General features: G+C 42.9%; 1 protein-coding gene across 2 annotated transcripts; it reads left to right on the forward strand.

Moving 5' to 3' along the window:
• Window positions 1–4,431: 4,431 nt before the first annotated feature.
• On the forward strand, window positions 4,432–14,026 carry B-H2 (BarH2). Of its 2 annotated transcripts, NM_001272712.1 has the most exons (4): window positions 4,432–5,762; window positions 10,586–10,625; window positions 10,690–10,942; window positions 12,509–14,026. In NM_001272712.1, the coding sequence occupies exons 2-4, from the start codon at window positions 10,610–10,612 to the stop codon at window positions 13,149–13,151; spliced, it is 912 nt and encodes a 303-aa protein (NP_001259641.1). In that variant the 5' UTR covers window positions 4,432–5,762; window positions 10,586–10,609; the 3' UTR covers window positions 13,152–14,026. The 2 variants fall into 2 exon arrangements, with proteins under 2 accessions (NP_001259641.1, NP_523386.1); NM_078662.3 differs by lacking the exon at window positions 10,586–10,625.
• The last annotated feature ends 337 nt before the right edge of the window (window positions 14,027–14,363 follow it).

Below are 14,363 nucleotides of genomic sequence, written 5' to 3' on the forward strand. Positions count from 1 at the left end.
ATCAACGAAATGGTTCCATGGCGAAGGGGATCCCACCGAAAGCCGAAAACTGAAAACCGAAATGAAATGACATGACGTGTTGTTATTAAGCCGCATAATCAAAACAAAAAACAGGAGAGAACGCTATAGGCGAGTTCCTCGACTACCAGATACCTATTACTCAGGACCGCGGACACAGCGTTCATACGAACAGACGAACAGGCTGATGGACACACGAACATGGCGAGATTAACTCAGCTAGTGATCCTGATCAAAAATATATATATAGTCTTTATAGGGTGGGAAACGCTTTCTAGTACGTGTTACATTCTTCTCAACCAAATAGTATACCCTTGCACTCTACAAGTAACGGGTATAACAAAGCCCGAACTTTTATGAATGAGCAAAGAGTTTTGGCCTGGCTGGCCTACTAGAGTCGATTCAGGAATTTAAGGGCCTAAAGGCCACTCCCTCGACCGGGAAGAACAGTGGTAAAATCTTGGGATTCCAAACACACAGCTCCTTAAAATTGTTTCCAATTCACTTAACAAATTTTAATTACTCTCCACTGATTTTATTTTAGCCACAAGTATTTATTTACATACATTATTATTGTTGGAACACATCTTAATCTAATCTAATTATAATGTTATCTTTTAATATTCATAAATCATTGGGCATTTGCCACAAAGTCTAACGTTCTATGTTCTTGAAGCACTACATATTCGATCTAATCAAAAATCCATATCTTATAGATAGCTTTCATAATGATCACCCAATCAAAGTAGATCCTTACCACTGTACATCTCGGTAAGACCCCTTTGAACCAATGTCGGCAGCATCAAGGCGATTAGCGAAAAGCGGTAAATGTTGTGTTAAACCTCAATTAAGATCCAACGGGGAGAATGGGGATTGGGATGGGGCTATGGGTATCTGGATATCTGTATATCTCGCGAGGCGGGAGCCGAGAAGTCGGGGGATCTCAACCAGGTAGACAGGGTACGCCAACAGGATGTTAAACTCTTGCGGGCAATTTGAATTCGCTTTGACTGACGCCACACGCCAGGGTCAGCTCAGCGGATTTACGATCCGAATACGAATCCGCATCCGAACTGCTAAATGATCTCACACAGGCGACGACGAATGGCGCCTAGAAGGTACATATATGTATCGTGTGTGTGTGTGTGTGTGTACCTTTCTGTATGGCCCTGCTTGAAATTCCCCCTTACTTTGGACCCCTGTTAAGTGCTTTTTAATTTGTTTGCATTCGAAATCCGAATTCCCTGTGTTCCGCTTTTATCGGGAATCAAGTGAGCTGAGTGCAATTACGACACCTTCAAAAAGCCAACGGCCCAGGATGCGAAAGGGCGGCGGGAACGGAGGATACTCATCCTCAAGGCACTTAAGCGCATCCCCGGGGGGGTTGTTCCACCCACTTTTCAGCCACTTTTCACCGCTTTCCACCCGCCATCGCAATCTGTGGGTGGTGAGTGGCACTGGCTAATTAAAATTACTTTCCAGCGCGACACTCGGAAATTTACTAGCGCGTTGGACGGGGGAGGAGGAGGAAAAGCGGAGGTGGGGGCCACGTTAATGGTCAGCTGGTCAGTTTGCAGCCACTCTTAATGAGCGTCCCCAGTCATTTGCTTGGGAACGAGACCTTCTCGCATCGCCAACTGCGTATTTGTCATTTTTAATGTCTTTTTAAACCACGCGAAAGCTGAACCACTCTTGCCCCGTAACGGTCTCTTCGACTATCCTATCCGAACTGGGCTTTCACCGATGATAGGATTCTGAAAGTTGGTACTCGGTGTTAAATAGCCCAATGGTTGAGAATACCTTTGGTTTTGGTAAGATCTGTAGTGATGATGTGTTTGATTTTTTACCAGGAGGAAGATATTTAATGGTGTTATCGTTCTGAACATGGGTACTAGTGATTTGGTATTCATAATCTCGAGTATTTTGTGGTTCCGTTCATGTGTGTTGAGATTTTCACGCACTTCTTTTCAATCCAATTTTCATTCCAATATTCTTACTTGGATATTATGAACCTTAAAAAACGCGCATACAATTTCTGGTCAAGCCAAAAAGTCACAACTTCCTCCCATCAGTTAGAGTATATTGCTGTCGTACTTCAACTTTGGCCATTTACACCGAGTTCATCTTTAATTAACTTATTTCGCTGCTGTGTATTATATTTCGCTTTGTACCCGCTGAACGAGCGCCAAGTGCCGTTAGTTAGACCCCGACAAAATGGCGGACGCAGCTGGAAAATGAAAATACGTCGAATATCCGTGGGATTTTTGGTGATTGCGAGTGCGGGAGAGTGGCGAAAGTCAAGTTGCCTCATTAGCAGGCAAAGGGAATGCTGAAAGATAAATTATTGTCACATTTTTACGGAAACCTCATTAATGGAATGGTGGTGTTTCGACATCGAGAGCGAGAGAGCAGTGACAGATGGGGAAGTTACTTTTAGATGGATAGGCTTGGGGGAATTCCAATTAAAATTAGAACACGTGCAGTAAGTGCCAAATTTTACTCAATTTCTTAGGATTTCCGGTGCTTATCCCTTTCAGTACCACTTACGTTATAAATATATATTTTTTTGAATAAATGTAAACATTGTATTAAATTGGTCTGACCTTAGTTTTATTTATTGATAATTAAGAAAACAATTATCAATAAGTAAATTACATAAAAAAAATGATAAGTTTATGTTCATATCTATTAATGCTATAATTTATATTACAGGAAAATCAATCTCATGGTTTATTCAGAGGCAATACAAACTGTACCCAATGATCCCGGTCACGTCTTCGTTTTCCTGCTCCAGCCCGATCGTTTGTCAGGTCGTAAATGCTTGGGATATATCTATGATTACGATACTCTATTCCTGGAAACGTTTGGCGACAGGAACTCGGATACATACCAATGGCCAGTAATACCCGACAATTGCTGCCGTGAGGCCATTTTGAAAAGCTAACTATACAATAAACATGTGGCAGCGGGAGCATCCGCCTCCAGGCGCCAAAGACTGCCTCCTCGAGTAGCTCCTGCCCACCGGAGCACGCTTGTTAGTCCACAGGAATGAGGTGGTAGGAACCCCCAGTGGTATACAGCCCCCTCTTGGATAGCCACCCCCCCCCTGAGACCCATTCACTTGCACATTAGGCAGCAAATTGACATCGATACAAGAAGTAAACCAGAAGTGAGTGGAAAGAGAGGGCACTATCGCGTGCGACAGAGAGGAAAGCGTGCAGCATTTAACTGCTGCCAATTTACTGTTTAAATGCCAAACAAAAAGTGTTAACAAGCGCAAAAATAACAAAAGACACCAACAACAAAGTACGCAGAGCGAGAGGGCCCGAGGCGAGCCACAGGCGGCCAGCCCTTGGGCCAAAGCGAGACAGACAGATGTCGTGCCGGCTGCCTCTCGCTCGCACAAACCAGTTTAAGGGGGCGTGGCCTGGCCACAAAACAGGGTTGACAGCATCCCATCCATCCATCTTGCCATCCGGATATCTGTCCATCAGATACAACAGCAAAAGCAACATTAGAAGCAAAAGCAAAGGCGGCAGCTGCCCTGCTGCCATAATCGTGTTGAGTTTCAAGCTGCCATAAAAAGTTTATGGGAAGTCGTATTGAACAGGGAAACCTTCTAAAACAGTATGATTTTGCTACTGCTGGAGGCATATTGCATAAATGTTCTGTCATTCCTGTACAAACTATATTTAGTTGGAAAGTTAGATAACAAGTTATTAGTATATTAAAGATGCATGGCTACATATTTTTTAATAATACTCGCTATTATAATAAAAGTTTACCATTAACACTGTTCAAATTTTGTTTGAAAGCAGCTAAAATAATATGAAATAACCAACTGACCCCTAAGACTATATTTAACCCTCAAAGATAACGAACACGTTTTTGTTCAGATTTATAGAAATCAAATAAGTACAAATAACTTTTTATATAAATTGACAAGACTTAATAAACCCTATTTATTTAAGGATATGAAGTTAATTGCAATACTTTTTGTGCGGTTGTAGTTCGAAACAGCCAACTCCACCACGTGCCATAAAAATAACCGTTAGACGTGCGGCCATTGCCGGCGGAAAGTCACCACACCCGCCAACTTGAGTCCCGCTGATTGAAGCCTAATGAATGTCAATTGCTGCCAATTACGACCAATAAGTGCGGGCAATAAATGTGGGCAGCCGTGGGTGCGAGCGAGAGGCAGTCGCGGGGCGACAGAGAGGGAAACTCACCACACCGCCACTTGGCCAGGTCAATGAGCGAAAAAGAGACGACGACAGGTGGCAGCTGATGGGAAGCGGTGGCTCAACTGGTTTTTGCTGCCTTCTTGTTGTTGCTGCTGTTGCCGCTGCTGCTGTTGTTGCTGCTGCTGCTGCCAGTTGCTGTTGCTGGCAGCAAGTTTCAGTTTCGGTCGAAAGCCAAAGGCGAGCGGTTGTTGCTCCGCTATTGAACATCACAAAGTGTGCGCACCTCAGCGACATTTGCGTTAAAAACCCAGTTGGGCCAAGAAAACATTAACCAACGCAAGAGCAATCGAAAGCGGAGTTCAAGAACTTGTCAAGTTTAAGAAATAAGTGCGAGCAGCTACCAACAATTAACTGAAGAAGTGCTAAAAACTCGCGTCACCCATACATACATACATAGCTGTTTGTTTTTTTTCGGTGCAAAGTGCAGGTGCAGCAGCGGAGTCGTCGGCTAACCACACATGACCACAATGCCACCGGAAATGTCCGCAACAACGGCAGCTCCCGTTGGCAGTGCACCGAGTGCCACCGCTCATCATCCCGCTGCCGTCGGCGGCGGTATGCCGCGTCCAGCTTCCCCGGCCGTCGGCAGCAACACGACGACAGCCACGGCCACAACGGCGACGCGATCCCGCTTTATGATCACCGATATTTTGGCAGGAGCCGCGGCCGCATCGGCGGCGGCAGCAGCAGCGGCGGCCGCCTTGGCAGCCGCCTCTTCCGGCGGTGGGCGTGGCAGTCCGACGGACTCGGAGCGGGAGCAATCGCTGGTCGCCCAGCATCACCACCATCACCAGCAGCAGCAACAACACCATCATCACCAGCAGCAGCAGCAGCAGCAGCAACATCAGCAGGCTGCCCTGCAACAGTACATCGTGCAACAGCAGCAGTTGCTGCGCTTTGAACGGGAAAGGGAGAGGGAGCGGGAGCGGGAACACTATAGGGAGAGACATTCGCCGCCTGGCAACAATCCCTATGCCCACCACCCCATGCCGCCCCATCTGCTCGCCCACTTTCCGCCCGCCCACTACGCCGTGCTGCAGCAGCAGCAACAGCAACAGCAGCAACAGCAACATCCCCACCCGCATCATCTGCAGCTTGAGAGGGAACGATTGGAGGCACTGCATCGGCATGGCCACGGGCTGACCGGTGATCCTGCCCAGCACTTGAGCCACTTAAGCCACCTGAGCCACCAGCAGCACCATCCGCATCTGCATCATCCCATGCACGATGAGCGATCCCGGTCACCGCTGATGCTGCAACAATTGGGCGGTAACGGTGGCAATAACAACAACAATAACAACAACAGCAGCAGTGCCAGTAACAACAACAACAACAACAACAACAGTGCTAGTGCCAACAGCAACATCATCAGCGGCAACAGCAGCAGCAGCAACAACAACAATGGCAGTGGCAACGGCAACATGTTGCTCGGAGGACCCGGCAGCAGCATTAGCGGCGATCAAGCCAGCACAATCGACGACAGCGACAGCGATGATTGCGGTAAGTCGCTGATCATATATCATAAACATACAATGAATCTGTATAGCAATATGGTTTAAGCTGTATTTCAAGGATAAGGCTACATCGGGAATATATAAAGTATATATATATATATATAGCAGAAATAATTAAGTTGCTAACTAAAGGAAGAGACTAGTTCATGAGACAGACATACAGATTCAGATGGATCTTGAAGAATAGCACCAAGTGCGGAATATATGTATATGTATATAGACACTTTATTGCAATATCAAGTAATATGAGAAGAGCAAAGCGGGGATACATATAGAGAATATATATATATATATATATAGCAATATGATATTTGTGATATTTCAGGGACTGGACTGGATGGGAAAGTGAAATCTAATGAACAACTGATATTCAAAATAGCAAGAAAAAAGAAAGACAAGATATAATGCGAGATATAAATGTTTCAAAATACCAATCAAGGCTTTTTTATACGTGTTCCTGACGTACAAATTAAAAGCAATCAAAATCTAGCTAATATATATGTATTTAAGCTCTAGTAAATTTGCATAGAATATTAAAGGAAATAAAGGAAGCTAGTAATTATAGTATACAAATTGCCATTAAAACCAGTTCTATTTATAAACTTTACCAAAGTTCAGCTGTATTAGCTATTTTATTAAACGAAAAGGGCTTTTATGGCTATAGAGAATAGAAATTATTTCATAGTATGCACACCAATAAATGTTAGCTGATAAATTTGATTCGGTTGGTATTAATTTGAAACCCAAACGGTGGACTTTTGTTTATACACTGAAGGGGATCTCGAAACCAATTTACACCTATCCATCTGACCCCTGAGTTCGCACCACTTTAAATTTACGATTTTCCCCGCGACCGGGATATATCATATATTGAGTGCTAAGCGTGGTTGTTTTTCCTGTTGTCTTTGTCGTTTTTGTTGTGGCTGTTGGCTAATAGATAACGGCCAACAACAACCGCACCAACAACCACCGTAAATTGTGCGGCTCGAACGGGGAAAATGCTGGCTTGATAGGCGAAGACTCGAAAAATACAGGTGAGTTCGAGTCTGAGGCAGGTGTCTTAGGTTTTGTCTCTCACTCTCTCTTTCTTCCTCTACCTGTATATGTCTCTCTTTCTGTTTTTTCCTTTTCAATCCCCCCCCCCCCCCCTCAACTTATTGGCCAGATTAGCCAAGTGTTCGCTTATTTTCAACATATTTCCCAGTCAAAACTGTCAACAGAATACCCTTGACTGCCACGCCCCCCGCGTGCCGTCAACCTTGTTTTGCATGCAACAATCTAATTGATTTTGTTGCCTAGCTTTAGTTTTGCTTTTTTCCTCTCGTTAAGTGCTTTTAAACGATATGCAAATTATAACAAATTACTATTAAATAGCCGTAATCGTGCGTTTGCAATTGATTTGCAGTAATATAATTTAGAAAGGCCGAGAACGTGCACAAATATATATGTATGTATTTGAAAGAGCATGGAAATCAGAACAAAAGGTCAGAATGTTGAGTTTGCTACAAAAGATGTGTGTGTGTTTTTATTATAGATTTTTTACGAAATCCCAAAGGATGATAAAAATGAGTTTCCACTATTTTTGGATAACTAAAATGCCGAGTAATTTTAGTTATTTTAATAATTGCCCGGTCTCAATTCAGTTTTTTTTTTGTTAACGAGAAATTATAAGCCCCTAAGCAATTTTGTTTCAATCAAAGCTTCCCCAATTTCATGGACAATTTTCACATTTATATGTGTTTTTTGACTTGTGCCAAAATCAATTACCAAATTAAACTATAACCAAAAGCGGAGATTTCTCCCTCCAAGTGACCCCCTTCTGTTTTGACTTCCCGCTGTCATTTTTCCAAACCGAAATTGCCTTGACTTGAGCCACAAGCCAGGCCGTGCCACACACACGCAGATAAATAAAAACACAAATGAAACTGAAGAAATCAAAATCAAAATTTAATTTAATCTGCTGGCTGGGCAGCCGGACAACCCACACACAGTCTCCTCTACAAAAAAAAAAAAAACACCCATTGGCATTCTCGCTTTCTCTCTCGCTCTCTTATGAAGAACCCACGCTGAGAAAAATAAAAAAAAGAGTTATACAAGGAAGGCTATTCTCAAAATATAACATTTCGATGACGTTATTTAAAAATCAGAAAGCTTATAAAATATTAGGTTAACGGTGGACATATTATCCTCAAAAAAAAAAAAAAAAAATTTACAAAGCAGTTATTTTGTCCCAAGACTTTAGTTTAAAAATGGAATAGAAAGAAATAGCTCGATGTGCAGCGAAAGAGAGGGATATGTTAATGTACTCAGTACTCGCGTGTCACTTGAGACGCGTGCGAGCGACAGTTGTTGCTCATTCGTGCGCCTCCTCCTTCTCCTCGTCTTTGCTCACCTCTTTCTTGATCTTTCTCTTCTTTTATCCTTTTTTACCCACCTTGGCGTTTTTTACGAGGCTCAAACGACGATCCTTGCTTCGCACCGCGTTTGAAATTGACCCAAAAGCTTGTTCTCTGCCCAGCGAACCGTACACTGATCGAAAAAAGGGGGGATATCGAAAAATTATCGGTGAGTCTGGATGGTGGACGGGGTAACTCTTGCCACTTCAATGCCTCCATCGAGTGCTAAAAAAAAAAAGAAAAGACGAAAAAAGTTTCAATATTGAAATTGATATTTTCGGGCATCGTCTTTCACATATTTTGGCATTTCAGGAATGCCAGACTTTTGCTTTGGCTTCCAAGATCACGTATTCATATGCGGTGTATATGGCTCAAAACAGGGCAGACGAAGCTCATCCACTTAATCCACAAAATGTTTAATGGATATCCACGAAAAATTCACGTGCGCCACAAAAAGCGCAAAAGCGAATCAAGTTCGTTGCCCAAGTCTTTTGTTTCTATTTTGCAGTCTGCTTCGGCTTCTTTTCGGCGCTGCTTCTTATTTATATTATTTAAGTTTTGATTGATATGGCATATGCCCTTACCGACGTGTTTCATGGGTAAATAATGAGAGCTTTAACGTTTGATGGCTTGGTGAAATTAGAAAAACTGCTTTTAAGAACGAGCTATGATTATTAACGGCTTTAAGTACAAGGTTCTCATAGTTAATTGTAGAGCAGTAAAGGCTTCGTTGTTGATTTTCCAACATCATTTTCCAGCCGTTTTCCGTGAAGGAAATGTTAAATCGCAGACCCAACAGCCACAATAATAATTACAAATTATAATGCAGGTAACACGAAAAGCTAACCACCGTTATGTAAGACCACTCGCTTCTCATGTTGCTGCTGCACTTGCAACGTTTTCTTTTGTTGCTGTTGTTGCTGCTGTTACTAGACTGCACTAAACGCCAACATTATCAAAATGTTGATAAACGTTTAGCTAAAACAGAGGGGAAGAGGGGTCGGCAGGAGGGGGGGGTGTGTGGAAGTGGAATGGACTAAGAAGGTCTGGAAGAAGAACATTGCTTATATTCTTTAATTAAAATGCAAAAAGGCCAATTGCAAATGTGTTACGGCTGCTTCTTCTTCCCATGGTTACTGCCGCTTGCGCAATTAAAATGCAAACACAAAAAGCAGCAGCAACAACTAAAATAAGAAAAGAAGGAGAAGGAGCAAAAGAGAGGGGGCAATAGGAGCTGCACACTTAAGCATGTTTAATACAGTTTAGCCACAAGCACTTAATTACAAATGCGAATGTAAAAACTGCAAAGGGGGGGGGGGGCTTACCATCTGAAAACAGGGGCAGAAAGACTCAGTGAACGAGTGAAAGAGAGGGGGCGACTGGCGGCAGAAAGAGGGAGCACTACAAGCTCTGCAAGTGTGGAACAGAAATTGCGGAAATGCTTCGAAAGTCAAACTTCTTTGGGGAACGGTTGTTAATGCATTAAAAAAAGAAGGGGAGGGGGGGGGCGAGGAGTGGGAGTTGCCACAGGAGAAAGAGGAAGCCAGAAGGCGGAAGATGGGGGCGTGGTCGGCTACAGAAAGTGCCTCCGTTATTAGTGAAGCATTCAACAAAGTAAAACAGATTTCTGATAGATTTTCAAGCTCAAGTGATTTTCAAAAGCACGGAAAGAATTTTTTGGCCTACCACACTAAGTTAAATACTCAAAAATAATAAAGTTTGCGAATTGTATATATTTTTACATTAACTTAAACAATTTACAAACATTTGTTCTTCTACTGTTAAATTAGAAGGTAACAAAGTGCGCCGTAATATTTTTAAATATTTGTTTATATTTTTTCCTGTTGCAAAATTAACATACTTACTAAAAATGATTGTTAGTAACGATAAGTGGAAAAACAATTTAGAGAAAATAAAAATTTTACAGGCTTGCCACTTCATTAAGCGACTTACATATATGTATATAAGTACAGGTCGGGGTCGCACTCTGATCGCCGTCCCTTAGCGGCGAGCTTCACTGTGCATATCCATCAAAGTAATGCTGATAATTGTTTGTTGTTGTTGTAATTTGTGCTCATAAACTGTTTAATTGCAAATTAGCAGAAGACAGCAGCAACAGCAGCAACAGCAGCAGAACCAACAACAATGTTGCACCAGGAACATGCACATGCAGCAGTTGCTGATGTTGCTGGTTCTGCTGCAAAGTTGCAACTGTTGCTGCAGTTGGTCTTGTTGCATGTTGGCCGGCCATAAATGAGCGAAAAAGCGCGTAAATGTTGCAGAAAATTGCAAATATATGAGTGATGTCAGGGGGATACGTCTAAAGAAAAAAGGGGTCTCGGAGCAATAGATATCTTGTCGTTTCTTCAAACGTAGTCCACTAAGCAAAAACATTCAATATTCGAATTAGAAGGGGAAACTGTTATTGTACTTAAATATGGATATTTCTAAAGGTTTAGTCTATTATCTTGGTTAAATATAATTTTTAATATGTATCTTAATTCCATATATTCGCAGGTGGCAAAGACGACGATGGAGATGACAGTATGAAAAACGGCAGCTCGGCAAACGGCGACTCCTCGTCGCACTTGAGCCTGAGCCTCAGCAAGAAGCAGCGAAAGGCGCGTACCGCCTTCACGGATCACCAGCTGCAGACGCTGGAGAAGTCCTTCGAGCGGCAGAAGTACCTCAGCGTGCAGGATCGCATGGAGCTGGCCAACAAGCTGGAGCTGAGCGACTGCCAGGTGAAGACCTGGTACCAGAATCGCAGGTGAGCGGCACGCTTTGTGGTTTAATGGTGACTGCAGAGGGGGGTTTTTTACGGGGGCTCTCTGAGTGTTCGGTAATCAGCGCCTTTAATGCGTTGCGCCCATTTCTTCGCGCAGTTTTCCAATAAAATTCCTCTTAACGGCTGCTTTTCCTCTTCTTTTTTTTTGCTCTTCAGCATTCATCACCTTATCGTTGGCAGTGTTTTTTTTATGCTGATTGCTTAATTTGCTTCATTTTGCGTTGTGAGTCGTTAAACGAAAAATTCTCTTTGGCAAATGAGGCGTCTGGTTTTTGCGTATTTTTCTCAGTGCAAGTTTGTTGCCTAAGTCTTTCGTTTCGATTGCCGCCTTATTACGTTCGATCGCGTTTTATTTTCGTTTTTAATTATTGCCCAATGACTTGTCACAATTTCGAGCACAGAATGCTTACCACAACAATTGGGAATTGTGAATTGTGGACTGGGAGTGGGAGATAGGAGATGGGAGATGAGGAGCAGCAGACCAACATCTTGCGTAGCTGACGGCGCAAAACGCAACCGGATATGACTGATGGCTGTGTGAATTCTCCAAGGGGGTTGCGGGCCTTTTTTTATTTTTTTATACATTTTTCATGTTCATGTATTTTTAGATGTGAAAATATTGTAGCACGGTACATATATCTGAGGGCATAATTTAGTTTCTCAAGCAAAGTGAAGTTAAGTTGATTTTGTGCAAGCGTATAGTGCATTTATAATTTACTACGCTTATATGATATTTCGTAAAAATATTTATGCAAATCGAATTTGCACTACTTACACATTGAAGGGGTTCAAACTACCTAATTTCGCCTTGGTTAAACAACGAAGATAAGAATTTATCTTATATTTCCTAATCCAATTTCCCTTCCAAAAGGCAGTCAGAAATTCAATAAACATTCGGAAAAACAAACAAAAACCTTAGGCTGTCATAACCTCGTCCAAAGTCAACTCATGATATATCCCATTAGGCCGAAACACTTCACAGCTGCTGTTCGTAAGGATATTACGATGAATGGGCAAAAATTGTAAAAAAATAAACGATCCCGACCTGGTTCTAGTTCTAGTTTTGGTCGAAGTTCTGGCGCCTTGAACAATTAAAGGATTTGCCAAAAAAGAAGGGCGGGTCGCTGCCAATTAGGCCTGAGTTTTCGGTTTTCAGTTTTCGGCTAGCTGTATTTCCAATTTCCTTTTTTTTTTTTGGTGGGCTGGCACAAGATTAATGACAAAACAATTAAGTGCGAAATATAAACAGTCGGGGCGGAATCCTCCAGGCCGCACGGCGGGATATTTTGGGTTAAGAGGACTCGAATGACTAGGCATTACTATGCCATGATTAATCGAGAGGACGAGGATGAAGATGAGGACTCGATGGCTTTCACTGCATATTGCATTCGTTTCAAAAAAATGTTTAAAAAATAAATGGGCCTTTAAAGATTTAGGAAATGATATTTTACTGAATTAATGCTTGTTACGTTCATCAAGATTATTTTAAAAATTATATAATATTCCAAATGCTTAATTTATATTTGTTTTTTTTTGTTTTAATTGCAGAACCAAATGGAAGCGTCAGACGGCGGTTGGCTTGGAACTGCTGGCCGAGGCTGGAAACTATGCGGCCTTCCAGCGGCTTTACGGCGGTGCCACGCCCTATTTGAGCGCCTGGCCATACGCGGCCGCCGCTGCCGCCCAATCGCCCCACGGGGCCACGCCCTCCGCGATCGATATCTATTACCGCCAGGCAGCCGCTGCAGCGGCCATGCAAAAGCCTTCGCTTCCCGCCTCGTACCGCATGTATCAATCAAGCATACCGCCGGGCATGTCGCTACCGGGCATGCCCGCTCCCCCGCCACCCGGCGCAGCACCCATGCTCAGCGGCTACTATGCCGCTGCTGCGGCAGCGGCCGCATCCGCCGGTGCCCAACAGCAGCAGCAACAGCCGCCAGCAGCTTCCCGCTCCCCAGCGACCAGCCAGAGCGCCAATAGCGAAGCGGACTGCGAGCGGACCAGCAGCAGCAGTCGCCAGCGTCTAATCACGCCCAGTCCGCCCCTGAATCCGGGTAGCCCGCCGCATCGGGAGCGCATCAACGAGGAGGAGGACAGGGAGCGGGACGAGGAGCGAGACATCGAGCGGGAGCGCGAAAGGGAACGAGAGCGGGACGAGGATGATGAGGAGGAACTGGCCCTGGAGGTCTGAGAATCTCCGAGAGAATTCAACCCTCCTCATGGTTCGATCTCACAACAATGTCTAAAGAAATAAGCAAGTGGGTGGTGTGTATTTGAGAACTATGAAATATGGTGAACATCTTTTCAAAAAAAATTTGGAACACATTTTTTTTTTTAAATTTTAAAGTGCAACATAAAATTTAAATACACATAGGCATAGATACGATTTTTAAGCATATACAGCTGCGTTAAAAGTAAAGGTTTTAAAATATATCTATGTGGTTTCTCAAGAATTGCAAACGTTTTAAGATATTATGTGAAAACATTTTTCCCTCATTCAAAATGCCAGCAAGACTACAAATAAATTAACACTATAAATAAATACAACTTTAACGACCAATCAAAAATCCATTACTTATAAAATGTTCCACTATAGTTACCAATATTTTTGACACAGCTGTAGATAAGACGTGCTTGCTAAAAAAAAACACTAAAAATCATGTCTGTACTGCCACTGAAAATGTATTTGAAAAGATGTGTGTGGTAAACTAAATAAAATTTGTATAAATTCCACGAAAAGATTAACATAGAATAACCCAAAATGTAACAGTATTAGACACTCCCCATGTTCATCTGTTTCCAAGAATAACCCCCAAGTAATTGTGAACAAAAAACAAATCTAAATATAAATCTTTTTTTTTTTCTATATTTAATTAAACCTAGCTATAGATGCAATTTTGTAAATTTTTGTAAATGATTTTTGTACATACGCAGCAGACCAACAACATAAGCAACACGATTTTTTTTCCAAACAATATAGTATTTTTTTTTTTACAATTTTTTTTTGTGCCTAGTCCTAAGACGTCTATTGTGTGTAGTAATAATAAAGCGAAGAAAAAAAAGAGCAATCCAGAATTGGTCTTTGTCTTGCACAGGACTGAAGGACTCGTCGACGGCTGAAGGACCTTTCTGCGATCCTGAGCCTAATGCGAGCTGACACACGAGCCGCAAAGTCGCAGTCGAAATCTCAAGGGTTCGAGCGCAAATCGCAACTCGATAGGGCCACTCGAGGAACTGTTGCATTTTGGCCTGGGAAGCGGCCACTAAACTGCTCACTTAGAAATTGTTAACATTTGCCAAGGGTCCTGGTCCTCATCCTGCCAAGAAGTGAGCCCCACCCCATCGCCAATCGCAATTCCGCTTCCGATTCCGCAAAGACGCCGCTCGCCGCTCGAGTGTCGAA

Source organism: Drosophila melanogaster, chromosome X, assembly GCF_000001215.4.
Source record: "Drosophila melanogaster chromosome X".
Lineage (NCBI taxonomy): Eukaryota > Metazoa > Arthropoda > Insecta > Diptera > Drosophilidae > Drosophila > Drosophila melanogaster.